General features: G+C 38.3%; 2 protein-coding genes across 5 annotated transcripts in view; one reads left to right on the forward strand and one right to left on the reverse strand.

The window, feature by feature from the left end:
- The window catches only part of LOC108973699 (protein FAM151B), a 7,128-nt gene extending 3,454 nt beyond the window's left edge, over positions 1-3,674 (reverse strand). The window contains exons 1-2 of one of the 4 annotated variants that reach the window (XM_018941121.1): positions 3,569-3,674; positions 2,470-2,567 (exon numbers count right to left, since the gene is read on the reverse strand). In XM_018941121.1, coding sequence (XP_018796666.1) covers positions 2,470-2,533 — 64 coding nt within the window. In that variant the 5' untranslated portion in view covers positions 2,534-2,567; positions 3,569-3,674. The other 3 variants (XM_018941120.1, XM_018941123.1, XM_018941122.1) reach the window with 3 other exon arrangements.
- Positions 3,675-5,075: 1,401 nt separating this feature from the next.
- Positions 5,076-14,337, forward strand: LOC108973738 (target of rapamycin). The gene is made up of 6 exons (XM_018941195.1): positions 5,076-5,301; positions 5,376-5,593; positions 5,652-6,218; positions 6,283-7,493; positions 7,731-9,636; positions 9,736-14,337. Exons 1-6 carry the CDS (start codon positions 5,076-5,078, stop codon positions 12,988-12,990), a joined length of 7,383 nt encoding a protein of 2,460 aa, XP_018796740.1. The 3' UTR covers positions 12,991-14,337.
- The last annotated feature ends 59 nt before the right edge of the window (positions 14,338-14,396 follow it).

Genomic DNA, 14,396 nt, shown 5'->3' on the forward strand with positions numbered 1-14,396 from the left:
ATGGACCACCTAAGACGCAGCCGCGGTCAACATTTAAATGAAATTATCTTCAAAAAGTAAATGTCATGAACCAATCTAACGTTTCAAATAAAGAACCGATGAKATTTTGCAAATTTTATGCGTTTTTTTTTTTAAAAAAGTTATCAAGCTCTTAAAAAATCACCCGATAGAAGACCCCGTCGTAAGTAATTATCTTCAAACGCAGATAAAAATATTTACAAAGAACGAATTGTTTTAAATTGTTGACTACCTAATAATTGCAAAATATGAGCAATACTCTTTCAAAACCGAATATGCAACAAATTTACATATTATATATGGGAATCGGTTGCTCACGAACCTGGATTTTCTCTTCGCCTTCGTCTTGTTAATTTTACAACTATTGTTATTAAACAGCGTCACTTGAAAACATCTTAATTGCATTCGTTTCACATTTAATGTTGCAAAGCACACACATAAAGCGCAATCATACGACTAAATATATTTGAAATGCCATATATATGTACACATTTGCCTCAGTTGCTTACCTAAGCACAATAATTGCCGGCCGTCACCTGGCAGCGATCATAGTAAGGAAGTATGCGAAACAAAGGGGTGAGTTTTCCAGCTGTCATGCTCTTCGCCGGTCATGCCCAAACAAAATAGCGAACAGCTGTTTGCATTTTACAAATGTATTGAATAGGTAGTATAGGAGTAGATGCACTGCAGGAAAATGCTAAGCGGTGTGACAAAGGTAGTGCTCAAGGATTAATACAAATATTTTTAATTTGTACCAATTGAGAGTTATTGAAAATATTTCGTACCTAATGTTAAGATACGATTGTCGTAAAAACATTAAATAATAAGAGAGTGAGAGTGATGAAAATATATAAACAATAAAAAATATAAATATTAATCAATAAAAAATTATATAATATGGTAGTATTTTCGTATTCCTAATCAAACTTCATCAAACGATACGAAAAGACTTTTTCGACTAACCTTAAATATTTCGCTGATGATGGCCGGAGGAGCTATTTTACTACACTTTGAATAGGATCTATTTGATTTGATACTAGCGAATTTTTAAGTAATTAGAACTAGTTGGAGATTACAGCAGAGAATATGTACATACATATAGTATCTAACAATAACAAAATGTTGTAAAATGAAAAATGACTCTATCTATAGAGATCACATTATAGAAACGTGCAAACAAAATTGAAAAAGATAATACAAATGAGTAAGTGTTTCTTTACTTATCTAAAATATGAGTACGTATGTATGTATGTATAAAGATATTGTAAGCAAATAAAATGTAGAAGAACTATGATATATGAGATTAGGAAAAAAAATGTTCTACAAAGTTAGTGAGTTAAAACTAAATGTAAATTTTTGCAGTTATAACGACATATAACTATATTTGTACATACTAGGGTGGGTAAAAATTTAAACTTTTTTTGATATATGCTGTTCTAAGACAGTCTCTCAAAGCATGAACTCTTAATGGGTTTCATGGGTTTACGGATTTCAAAATATCGATTTATTAGTGTCCTATTATATTTTACAACACCTCTAGAATATTTTTCTAATTTTCAAGCTGATCCGAGTATTAGTTTCGGAGATACAGCCTTGAGAACGCGTTTTTCTCGAAATTGTGTTTTGAGGTCGGATCTTCAAGAAATCGATCTTCAGAAAATTTACCACATGTCTTTGAGATACAATTCTTAAAGACTTGGACGAATAGTTTTCTTTCGAATTGTTTGAAAAATAATGTCGCGAAATTTTCGTTGAGATTTTTTTTTTTTTTGTAAAAATTTTTGGCAAAAATTCAATTTTCAGTTTTTTTCCTTCATCCACGTTCTAAGTTAGGGTTTTAAGTAAACAAACACGTAATTTATCACTTTAGATGAGTAAAGTTTTTTCGAGAGGTCACCGGAAATGGCGTCACAATGGTCGAAAAAATATTAAGGATAGAAATTTGATTCTTTGAAGGTAAATTTTTTTATGACGAATATTATTATTTCAAAATGCAAATCTAATAGATTTTTAGGAACTTTACTGTTGATATACCATATTTGAAGAGCATTCAATTTCTTACAAAATTTATGAAAAAAATATTTTTGAAAGAGATTTTTCTATCCAGGTGGGGGGCCTTCCCATTACAATTAACCGCTACAACTTGTTGCCTAAGAATTTTTCATTATTATTATTTACAGAGTACCAAGTTTTCTGTCGACCCGTCCTAATACAAATGTACATATATACACAATGTAAGAACATTCATAGCTACACGTATGTATGCATGTATATATAGCAAGCTAGCAAGCTTTGCGCACAGAAAGTTTACAAAACAGAATAGCAATAATGTCTTAGCAAACACTTTTACAATTTTACGTTTTGTTGTTGTATAAATATGCACGTTTATTTTATTAGCGATATACAGTATCTAATTGATAATAATGGTAAAAAAAATAAAATTTACTATACCAAATATCAGCAGTGCAGTTAGATACAAATACACGCTGTTGCGGTTTTCAAGGAGCGGAAACATATTTATGCTAAAAGCTTTGTTGCTAAAATTTTTTCTACATGAGTAAAAATTTTACTCACAAAGAAAATAAAAGTGGGAAAATATTAGTGCAAGGTACATATACATATAGAAAAATACAACAAAATAAGGACTTAAATAAAATCAAATTTTCATAAATATTAGTATTTTTTAATAATAATGTTAAATAGAAAAACATTAAAATTTTTAAAATAAAAATAAAATTTAAGGTAGTTTAAATAAAATTAATGGCCATATGCTTTTTAAATTAAAACTGCTTATTTGTTGGAACTGTTGATATCGGTTCACCGTAGCACATACATAGCTACCATACAAACTAATTGTTCCAAGTAAAAAAAAATCTTTTTATTTGACAAAATATCTTCACGAAATTTATTATAGATACCGAAGAAATCATTTAGGCCGGTTCACTCAAAGATCTTTTTCTACCCTTCTATGCTATAAGAAAGGTATCTGTGAAGGATTCTACAGCTTTGACGCAGCTGAAGATAACAATTTTTATATACAAAATATATACAAAATACAAAATATTTTAAAAACTATTTGCCCGAGTTTATAATAGAAATAAATGAATGCATAAGAGCATAATTTAATTTATGTAACTCTTTTCCATGTTGAACGCATAATTTAATTAACTCCATGAGCATATAGCCAGAACGCATTCTCAAATTAATAATATTTTAATTTCTCCAACAGCAAATACTTTCAAATCACCACTGAAAATTTGGCTTAATAATAAAATTTTTTATGTAAATTCAATTAGCATGCACTGAGCGGTGAATTTTACAACCAAATAAGTATCTAAGATTTCATTTAAGTATACTATATACTGTGTATGTATTAGTAATACAATTTGAAAACACTTAGCCACACGGCTAGCCCACTACACTCATTCAACCTTTGTTCGACTTTCATTTGCCAATATATGCACATACACACATATACATATGCATGCGTAAATATATTAAATACTCCAGTTCATATATAAGATTAAACGCGTTTTATTAATTAATACACCTTTAGTGATGGAATTATTTTTTGGTTAATAAATTTTCATCTAACTTCAACAAATTGTTCACTCTCTCGCTTTGCTGATTATGACGAAACCACCCTTGTGATTGGAAAGTTGCCGCACAATTGAATTTGTATACTATTTGCAAAATTTTCCAAGTCTAGCCGGCGGCAATCTGTTTGTGTGCTCTTTGCACCAATATGTTCTCTTTTAAATTTGCTCTTGCGTGGTGTTTTTGTTTTTGTATTTTTGTTTTGATGCTTAACGAAAAATTTGGTTAATACATAGATCGATTCATTTGGCTAATAAAACTCAATAAAGGGATAGAATTTATTATTACAGATTAGAGATATTTGAGGGCGGTTAAGTATGTATTTATGATGTTGTTTATAGATTAGTTTATAGTTCACTATAACAAGCTAAAAAAAAATCCTTCACAAATAAATAAAAAATATTCAAAATTTATTAATCGGTCCATTTGTTGGTGATATATAGTAATCTGAACTATCAGCTGCTTTGAGCCAAATTTTATAAAGATATCTTGGCAAAAGTAGATATTCATTCAGTTCAGTTTGTATGACAGCTACTATATGTCATTCCAACCAATACGCTGCTTCTTGTAAAGAAAAAGTCGTGTGTAAAATATCAGCTACATAGCTTAAACACTAGCTCTGAAATATACAGATAGACGGACATAGCGCCATCGAATCATGTCGTCGTGTTGATCATTTATATAATATATATTTTACAGAGTCTTCGATGTTTGCTTCTGGCTTATACAAACTGCATGGCAAAATTTATTTACCTTGTTGGAATAAATATTTTAATTACCGCATTATAGTACTTACATATGTAGATATATCCATTCTATATACGTAATCTTTTAGAACATGCTGTATTATTTCGTTTCTCTCATCTCCCATTCATCATACACTTCATTCATGAATGAAAATACACATTGTTTTTTACAATTTCTGCCATTCTCATTGAATTCGCGTCTCGCCGAAATGGGTGAACAAAGTTTTGTTTACATCGAATTCGCTTATTTTATGCGCCATTTCGCCATGATTTTTGTTTTTACGCACTAGTACGGCGAATTTATAGACATTTCAGTTGACAAGTGAGCCAGACAGATAAAACTGTGTAGAATTCAGTTGTACTGTGAAAATATTGTGAAAAACCTAATATAAATACAATAATAGTAATATAATTATATAGTAAAACGATTTTTTAGTAAAAAAACAATTGTAAACAAACCGCTACAACTTAACTAAAACTTTTCGTAATATATATAATGAAATAAACTGAGTAGTAGTAAATTTCAATATACGTTCTTCTACTTAACCTCAAATAGCATGTATGTATGAGGAACTCCATGAGACACCACATCTGCTATAAGATGCAGCACTAGTTGGTTAAACCACGAAATACTTTGCCGCAAAAGTTAATAGTTGCTTGAATAAAAGTGATATTTGCTCTAACGACTGGTAGTAATAAGTAAAGTTTGTAAAAATGTCGACTGCAGCGCTTGTGCAGCAATTTGTTGCTGGTCTCAAGTCGCGTAATCGCAATGTGCAAAACAAAGCAGCACAAGATTTGTTCATGTACGTAAAAACGGAACTGCGTGAAATGTCCCAGGAGGATCTTGTAGCCTTCTTCGATGATTTCAACCATCAAATTTTCAGCATGGTGAATTCTGCCGATATAAATGACAAAAAAGGCGCAGTACTGGCCATAAGTGCGTAGTAATTTATATATATATATGGATATATATTTGTTTTTCTATAACCATGTTTTATACTTCAACTACAGAATGTTTAATCAGTGGCGATGTAGTAAATACAATGAAGCGTATTTCACCTTATTACAATCATTTGCGTACGCTGTTGCCTTCAAATGACACCACTGTAATGGAGATTGCAGCGCGTACATTGGTCAAACTGGCTAATTTGCCTGGATCGAAAGGCGCTGAATCTATTGATTTTGATATAAAGCGTGCTTTCGAGATGTTGAGCGGTGATCGACAAGAGGTACACTGCTGCACTTTTTATTTTGTATTCTATAGTAATAAGTATTATTCAATTTCAGTATCGCCGTCATGCTGCAGTTTTTATACTACGTGAGCTCGCTATAGCCATGCCAACATATTTTTATCAACAAATTTCCACATTTTTTGATAATATTTTTAACGCAATATTCGATCCGAAAGCAGCTATTCGTGAATCGGCTGGCGAAGCTTTACGTGCCGCACTTATTGTAACTTCACAACGTGAAAGTACCAAACAATCAACTGAGCCACAATGGTATAAAACTTGTTACCAAGAGGCGAGCGCTAGTTTTGTAGCCGAACCAACTGGCACGAAAGATCAAAAAGGCATGACACGTGATGACTGCATTCATGGTGGCCTGATAATTTTGAATGAACTTTTCCGTTGTTCACATGCCGCTTGGGAGCGTCGTTATGCAACGTTGAAGTCGCTTCTGCCCGATGCACAACATAATAAATTTGGCGAAGTTATACACTCCGGCTCAGTTGGCAGTCAACTAACCACCTTAGTGCCTCGCTTGAAAGCACCTTTTATAAGTAAGCTAGGTTCCACACACATGCATTTGGATCACGATGCGCAACACGGCGGTACACATAAATTTTCGTCGGTAAGCATTTATGGATGTTTGGTAGAAAAATCAATGATTTTATGCAATATCTAACACATTTTAGGCTACCGTGCTGGAGTCTGCGTATTCACGTGAGATACTCACAGAAAATTATATAAACATTTGCGATAATGTGCTGGAACAGCGCACTTCGAAGTCACCCTATGTGCAGCAAGCGCTCTTACATATACTACCACGCCTCGCGGCTTTCAATCGCGAAATCTTCGTACAGCGTTATTTGCAGGAATGCGTTAGTCACTTACTCAGCATAGTTCCACGTAAGGAAAAGGATCGCAACATTGCTTACGTAACTATTGGTTACATAGCCGTAGCCGTTGAGCGCGACATTGACAAGCATTTACGAACAATTATGTGCGCCATCAAAATAGCTTTACCACCAAAAATTACACCAAGCAAACGTAAGGCGGCCATTGATCCAGCAATTTTCCACTGCATAACATTGCTCGCACACGCCGTCAAATCCGGCATAACAGAGGATGTGCGTAATATACTGGAGCAGATGTTTTTCAGTGGTCTCTCACCTGCTTTAACCGTTTGTTTACGTGAACTCGCCGAAAATGTACCACATTTAAAGTCGGCCATTGCTGAAGGGCTCATACGTGTGCTCTCGCAAGTACTTATGAATAAACCACTGGCCATACCCTATCAAACACTTGCCACCATACCATTAGATCCATCAATTAATCTGCAACACGATGTACCAACTGTGGTGCTGGCACTCAAAACGCTTGGCAGTTTCAATTTCGAAGAACAAAACATGTTGGATTTTGTACAACGTTGCGCCGATCATTTCATTAATCATGATCAGCAGGAGATACGTTTAGAGGCTGTTCAGACGTGTACACGTCTATTAAAACTCGCCGTACAGTCAGCTGACAGTACAGAAAGTTCAAATACACTTAGCGAGACAGTGTCGCATGTCATCGAAAGACTGCTAATTGTCGCCATCACTGATATGGATTGCAATGTGCGCATACGTATACTGCGTTCGTTGGATGAAACCTTCGATGCTGAGTTGGCGCAACCCGAATCGCTTAGTGCACTATTTATAACATTAAATGATGAGATTTTCGAAATACGTGAACTGGCTATGGTGACTGTCGGTCGGCTGTCTGCCATGAATCCAGCCTATGTTATGCCTAAATTGCGTAAAATTATGATACAACTTTTGACCGAATTGGAGCACTCTGGTATGAGTCGAAATAAGGAACAGAGCGCCAGGATGTTGGATCACTTGATAATCAGTACACCTAGGTTAGTGCGTAAAGACGAAAACTAGCTAGACTTACGCGGTGTGTTCAGAAAATAACGGGACTTTTAAAATTGAGGCCTCCATTTTCAACAAAAATGGACCCTGTGACTTTTTGCGAATGAACATTTTTATTACAAAAAAACGAAATTCCCGTTGGTTTTTGAACAGATCTCGTATATAAAAACATTGTTTATAATAAAAGCAATCTGTAATAACTAATGGCTTCTCATATTTCACAGATTGATTTCATCTTACATGCATCCCATACTCACCATACTTGTGCCGAAGTTACGTGAAGCCGATCCCAACCCAGGCGTTATATTGAATGTCTTGCGCGCAATCGGCGACTTAGCCGAAGTGAATGGCGGTTCCAATGAAATGGAAATGTGGGCCGACGATTTGTTGTCAATTCTTCTAGAAATGCTGGGCGACGCTGGTAGTCCGGAGAAACGTGGCGTGGCATTGTGGACACTCGGCCAACTGATAAGCGCCACTGGTCGTGTAGTCACACCATATCACAAGTATCCCGGTCTGATTGACATACTTATAAATTTTTTGAAAACCGAACAACGCCGCTCCATACGTCGAGAAACCATACGCGTACTCGGTTTATTAGGTGCAATGGATCCGTATAAGCATAAAATGAATAAAGGTCTAATAGATAGTCAAAAGGATAGTGTGCTCATTTCGTTGAGTGATTTCAAAATGGATGAGAATCAAGATATTTCCACAGCCGAATTACTTGTGAACATGAGTAATGTACTCGACGAATACTATCCAGCCGTTGCGATTGCCGCGCTGATGCGCATTTTGCGCGATCCCACACTCAGCAGTCGTCACACCAGCGTCGTACAGGCCATTACTTTCATATTCAAGAGTCTCGGTATTAAGTGTGTGCCCTATTTGGCACAAGTGCTGCCCAGTTTACTGGAGAATGTACGTACGGCCGATATCAATTTGCGTGAATTCCTCTTCCAGCAATTGGCTATATTGGTGCAGATTGTTAAGCAGCACATTATCAGCTATATGAGTGACATTTTTAAGCTAATTAAAGAGTTCTGGACGGTCTATACGACGCTGCAGTTGACACTGATAAACTTGATTGAGCAAATCGCCTTGGCTTTGGGCTGTGAATTTCGCAATTACCTATCAGAGTTGATACCGCAAATTTTGCGTGTGCTCCAGCACGACACCTCCAAAGACCGCGCGGTAACCAAGCGATTGCTACAGGCTTTGCAAAAGTTCGGCAATACTTTGGATGATTATCTGCATTTGATTGTGCCGCCAATTGTGAAGCTCTTTGATGCGCCATACGTGCCGCAACAAGTGTCGCTGGTAGCGTTGGAAACCATCGATCATCTCGCATGGATACTTGACTTCACAGACTTCTCATCACGTATCATACATCCGTTGGTGCGCGTACTGGAGGCCGAACCGGAGCTGCGCGAACAGGCCATGTCCACACTTTGCTCAGTGGTCATACAATTGGGTAAGAAGTATCTGGTCTTTGTGCCACTGGTCGAACGCACCATTACTAAGCATCGCATTGTCGACTCGAAATATGAAAAACTATTGACGAAAATACAAAGTAACACCACTATGTGCCTGGACGATGAGTTCCATATGCGACAGACCAAATTTAAATCCACCGAATTAGTTGCGCCCAACAGCGGCGGCAATTTCGCTATGAAACGACTCATCGTTTCCACAAGTAATTTACGCGCTGCATGGCAGGTGACACGTCGTGTATCCAAAGACGATTGGGTCGAATGGCTGAAACGTCTATCAATCGGTTTGTTGAAGGAATCACGTTCGCAGGCTTTGCGCGCCTGTCACGTGCTCGCTCAAGATTATGATAAACTGCTACGCGATCTATTCAATGCGGCTTTCATCTCATGTTGGACTGAACTCCTGCAGGAGCATAAGAACGAACTCACACAATCGCTTATACAAGCACTGCAAGTGACTGATATGCCGGAAATCACACAAACCATTTTGAATTTAGCCGAGTTTATGGAGCATTGTGACACGGATCCAATACCAATAGAGACCAAACTGCTGGGTACACGTGCTATGGCGTGCCGCGCATACGCTAAGGCTTTACGTTACAAAGAAGAAGAATTCCAAACGCATAAAGATCCGCAGGTAGGTAATATAGGTTAGGTTAAACTGAGTTCAAAACTCACATAAACCACGAACATTTATTGTTTACCTCTAAATTTATGTTTCTCACTTTTACCACAGGTGCTTGAGTCACTGATCCTCATCAACAATAAGCTACAACAGAAGGAAGCCGCTGAGGGTCTACTAACCACCTATCGCAACGCCAGCAATGAGTTCAAAGTACAAGGACGTTGGTATGAGAAACTGCACAATTGGGAACAAGCACTGAAACACTATACCGGCAACCTAAAGGATAACAGTAATGATCTGGAGGCACGTTTGGGACATATGCGTTGCTTAGAGGCATTAGGCGAGTGGTCTGAGCTCAGCTCTGTGGCCAAACAAGAGTGGGACAATCTGGGTCGTGACGCAAGATCACGTGCTGGTCCCTTGGCGGCAGTTGCTGCATGGGGTCTGCAAGATTGGGAGGCAATGCAGGAATATGTACGCTGCATACCGGAGGAAACGCAAGACGGCAGTTTCTATCGCGCCGTGCTCGCCGTACACAATGAAGATTTCGAGACGGCGCAACGTTTAATTGATGGCACACGCGATTTGCTCGACACCGAGCTCACATCCATGGCCGGTGAGTCGTACGAACGTGCCTACGGCGCTATGGTTTGTGTACAGATGTTGGCCGAATTGGAAGAGGTTATACAATATAAACTGATACCGGAACGCCGCGAACCGTTGAAGAGTATGTGGTGGAAACGTTTACAGGGCGGTCAACGTTTGGTCGAGGATTGGCGTCGTATCATTCAGGTGCACTCATTGGTTGTGCGTCCTCAGGAAGATGTACACACTTGGCTGAAATACGCCAGTCTGTGTCGCAAATCCGGTTCGCTGCATTTATCGCACAAAACGCTCGTCATGCTGCTGGGTGCCGATCCATCCACACAACCCAAAGAGCAATTGCCTTACAATCAGCCGCAAGTCACATATGCCTACACCAAACATATGGCCGCTGCTGAGAACATGCAAGGCGCCTATGAGCAACTCAGTTGTTTTGTCAATGCTTTCCAAGCAAAGTTGAACTGTATTGGTCCAGAAGAAGCCGCGAAACAAGATCATCGTTTATTGGCGCGTTGCTATCTTAGGCTCGGCAAGTGGCAGAACAAATTGCAGAGCTCGCTGGAACCGGAAATCGTGCAAGGCGCTTTAGATTGTTTCGAGAAGGCGACTGAAAATGATCCCACCTGCTACAAAGCGTGGCATCTATGGGCGTACATGAACTTCAAGGTGGTACAAGCGCAGAAACAGCAACTCGATAAGCTAGCGCACACCGCAACGAACGGCGATATCTTGCAGGACAAAGAGAAACTTATCATTGAGCACGCTGTGCAGGCGGTCGATGGCTTTTTCCGTTCGATCAGCCTTATTAAGGGCAATTCGTTGCAAGATACACTGCGTCTGCTAACACTCTGGTTCGATTATGGCCAGTATTCGGAAGTTTATGACGCTTTGCTAACCGGCATGAAGACAATAGAAATAAACACTTGGCTGCAAGTGATACCGCAGCTAATAGCGCGCATTGACACCCATCGCAAGCTGGTCAATCAGTTGATACATCATCTGCTCATTGACATCGGCAAATATCATCCACAGGCTTTGGTCTATCCACTCACAGTGGCATCCAAATCAGCGTCGGTGGCGCGCAAAAACGCCGCCTTCAAAATACTGGAATCAATGCGTAAACACTATCCGACGCTGGTGCAGCAGGCCATGACATGCAGCGAAGAGCTTATACGCGTCGCCATATTATGGCACGAACAATGGCATGAAGGACTTGAAGAGGCGTCACGTCTTTACTTTGCCGATCGCAATGTGAAGGGAATGTTTGATATATTGGAGCCGTTGCATGCGCTGCTTGCGCGTGGACCACAAACATTGAAGGAGACGTCATTCTCGCAAGCCTACGGTCGTGAGCTAACCGAAGCATACGAGTGGACTCAACGCTATAAAACTTCATCCGTGTTGATGGACTTGGATCATGCTTGGGATATATATTATCATGTTTTCCAAAAGATATCACGTCAATTGCCGCAATTAACCTCACTCGAGCTGCCCTACGTCTCGCCCAAATTAATGACATGCAAAAATCTTGAGCTAGCCGTACCAGGTTCCTACAATCCCAACCAGGATTTGATACGTATCGATCACATCAAAACCAATCTGCAAGTGATCACTTCGAAGCAACGTCCACGCAAGCTGTGTTTGCGCGGTTCCAACGGTAAGGACTATATGTATTTGCTGAAGGGACACGAAGACTTACGTCAAGATGAGCGTGTTATGCAACTCTTCTCGCTGGTCAACACACTGCTATTGGACGACCCCGATACGTTCCGACGCAATTTGGCTATACAACGTTATGCCGTTATACCGTTGAGCACCAATTCGGGCCTCATTGGTTGGGTGCCGCACTGTGACACATTGCACACACTCATACGTGACTACCGTGACAAGCGAAAGATGCTACTTAATCAGGAACATCGTCTCATGTTGAGCGTCTCACCCGATTATGATCATTTAACCTTGATGCAAAAGGTCGAAGTGTTCGAATGCGCGCTGGCGCAAACACAGGGCGATGATTTGGCCAAATTGCTGTGGCTGAAGTCACCATCGTCGGAAGTGTGGTTCGAGCGCCGCACCAATTACACACGTTCACTTGCTGTCATGTCCATGGTGGGTTATATACTCGGCTTGGGCGATCGTCATCCCTCCAATCTGATGTTGGATCGCATGAGTGGCAAAATACTGCACATCGATTTCGGTGATTGCTTTGAAGTGGCAATGACGCGTGAGAAATTCCCCGAAAAGATACCTTTCCGACTGACACGCATGCTAATCAAAGCCATGGAGGTAACCGGCATTGAGGGCACCTATCGACGCACTTGTGAGAGTGTCATGTTGGTGCTGCGACGCAACAAAGACTCACTAATGGCAGTGCTGGAAGCATTCGTCTACGATCCGCTGCTCAATTGGCGTTTACTTGACATGGACAAAAATCATCGCTCCAAATCGAATAACGACCCGGGCGGTTCTGGCATGGCGTTCGGTGGTGGCAATGGCAGTCTCAGCAACTCCGTCGAAGAACCACTTCTGCACAGTCAACTAATGAGTGCCAATCATCTGATGGGTGGCGCGCTGATGGTCGCCGACATAACGAACAGCAAGGCGAGCAAAGTTATCAAGCGTGTGCGGAGCAAATTGAATGGCACAGATTTCCAAACGCAGAACAGTGTGGCGGTGCCACAACAAGTGGATCTGCTCATACAGCAGGCGACCAATAATGAAAATCTATGCCAGTGCTATATAGGCTGGTGTCCATTCTGGTAAAGAATATTTAACGCTAATGCTAACGTTAAAATATTTAAGAAATTTGGTGAAGAAAAAAGTTTATGGGAACACTAACAAACATTTGTCACCAATGCAGCAAAGTGTAGCATACTTTTTGGCGCAACATGCAAAGGTACTGTCGCATACATAAGTTGCAAGTCGTACGAGGTTTTGTTGTGCTTGCAGTAGTGTAGCTGTTTAAACGTCGCTCAAAGGTATTAGAATAATTGAAATTTTTCTTTACTTCCATTACATATTTAAATACATTTCGAGAACGCTTTAAAGTTTCGAAAACCAATTTCGACCATAAAGTTCTTAAAGTGGACGTGACAGTCTAGCAGTTATTTTCTAAGTAAACGTAAATATGTATTTGTAGCATTCGAAATCATCATTGAAGATAGTAAATAAAATAATGGCATTTCTTCAATACCGAAGAAGTTCTTGACAATATTTTACCAAAATAACTTTTTTTCGTAGAATAAAAATAGCTTTGACTTACTTTTTAGTATTGGGTTGTGCGCTTAAATGTTACTTAGTAAGAGCATTTCGTAGTCAAATGTTTTAAACAAAATTCTATGTCACTCTTTTGAGGTTATGTTCATTTTCTTTAATACAATGTAGAACATAATAGCGGTTTGGGTCTGAATTTATAAAGTTTGCGTCCCAAATGGTGTTTACTTGTTTACATACCTGTAATAAAGGAAAGATATATGTAGTTTGTTTTTTAAAGAAATTATAATAAAAAAATTAAAGGCTAATTTTAAATAGTATTTCCGAGTAATAGGCGCGTTATGTAAAAAAATTAAACTCAGTTAGAAATGCACTTTGAAAGTCCGACATTACTTGACGAGCGTTATTCCAGGTTTTAAAAATTTCTGTATTTCTGAAAGAGTTGAAGAGTTCTTTTCGTCATTTTTTTTACATTAAAAAAATAGTTAAAAATTTATTTGCAACCAAAATATTTTCCTAACTTCACTTTTTGTTCAATTAAATTATAAATTCTAACAATGTCTTGTTTACATAATTCACATAAATATTTAGATTCTAAATAAAAAAAAAGAATAACAAAAAATCGCTTGTAAAGCTGCCACGCCTACTTTAAATACTTTACTTAATCAATATTGTTTCGAAACTTTATAATTTTTGGTTTGATGTAGGGGGTTCTGTTAAGATATTCAGGGGTGTTGTGGAATCTGATAGTTGTCGGAATCAGAATTTAAACCGATCAATGTTTGTTTTGATTATCCCCTGATTATCACTATTTTTTTTTGACTATATTGAAGCTTCACTACCGAAAAGTGTGATTTTGTTCGTTTACAGTGAATGCAATACTTGCAACTTTTGTATTTTGTGTGATTTTTTATTCAAATTTTTATTAAAATGTTTAGTTTTATATTAAAATTATT

Source organism: Bactrocera latifrons, unplaced genomic scaffold (genome assembly GCF_001853355.1).
Source record: "Bactrocera latifrons isolate USDA-ARS-PBARC rearing strain unplaced genomic scaffold, ASM185335v1 scaffold_5, whole genome shotgun sequence".
In the NCBI taxonomy this organism is placed as follows: Eukaryota; Metazoa; Arthropoda; class Insecta; order Diptera; family Tephritidae; genus Bactrocera; species Bactrocera latifrons.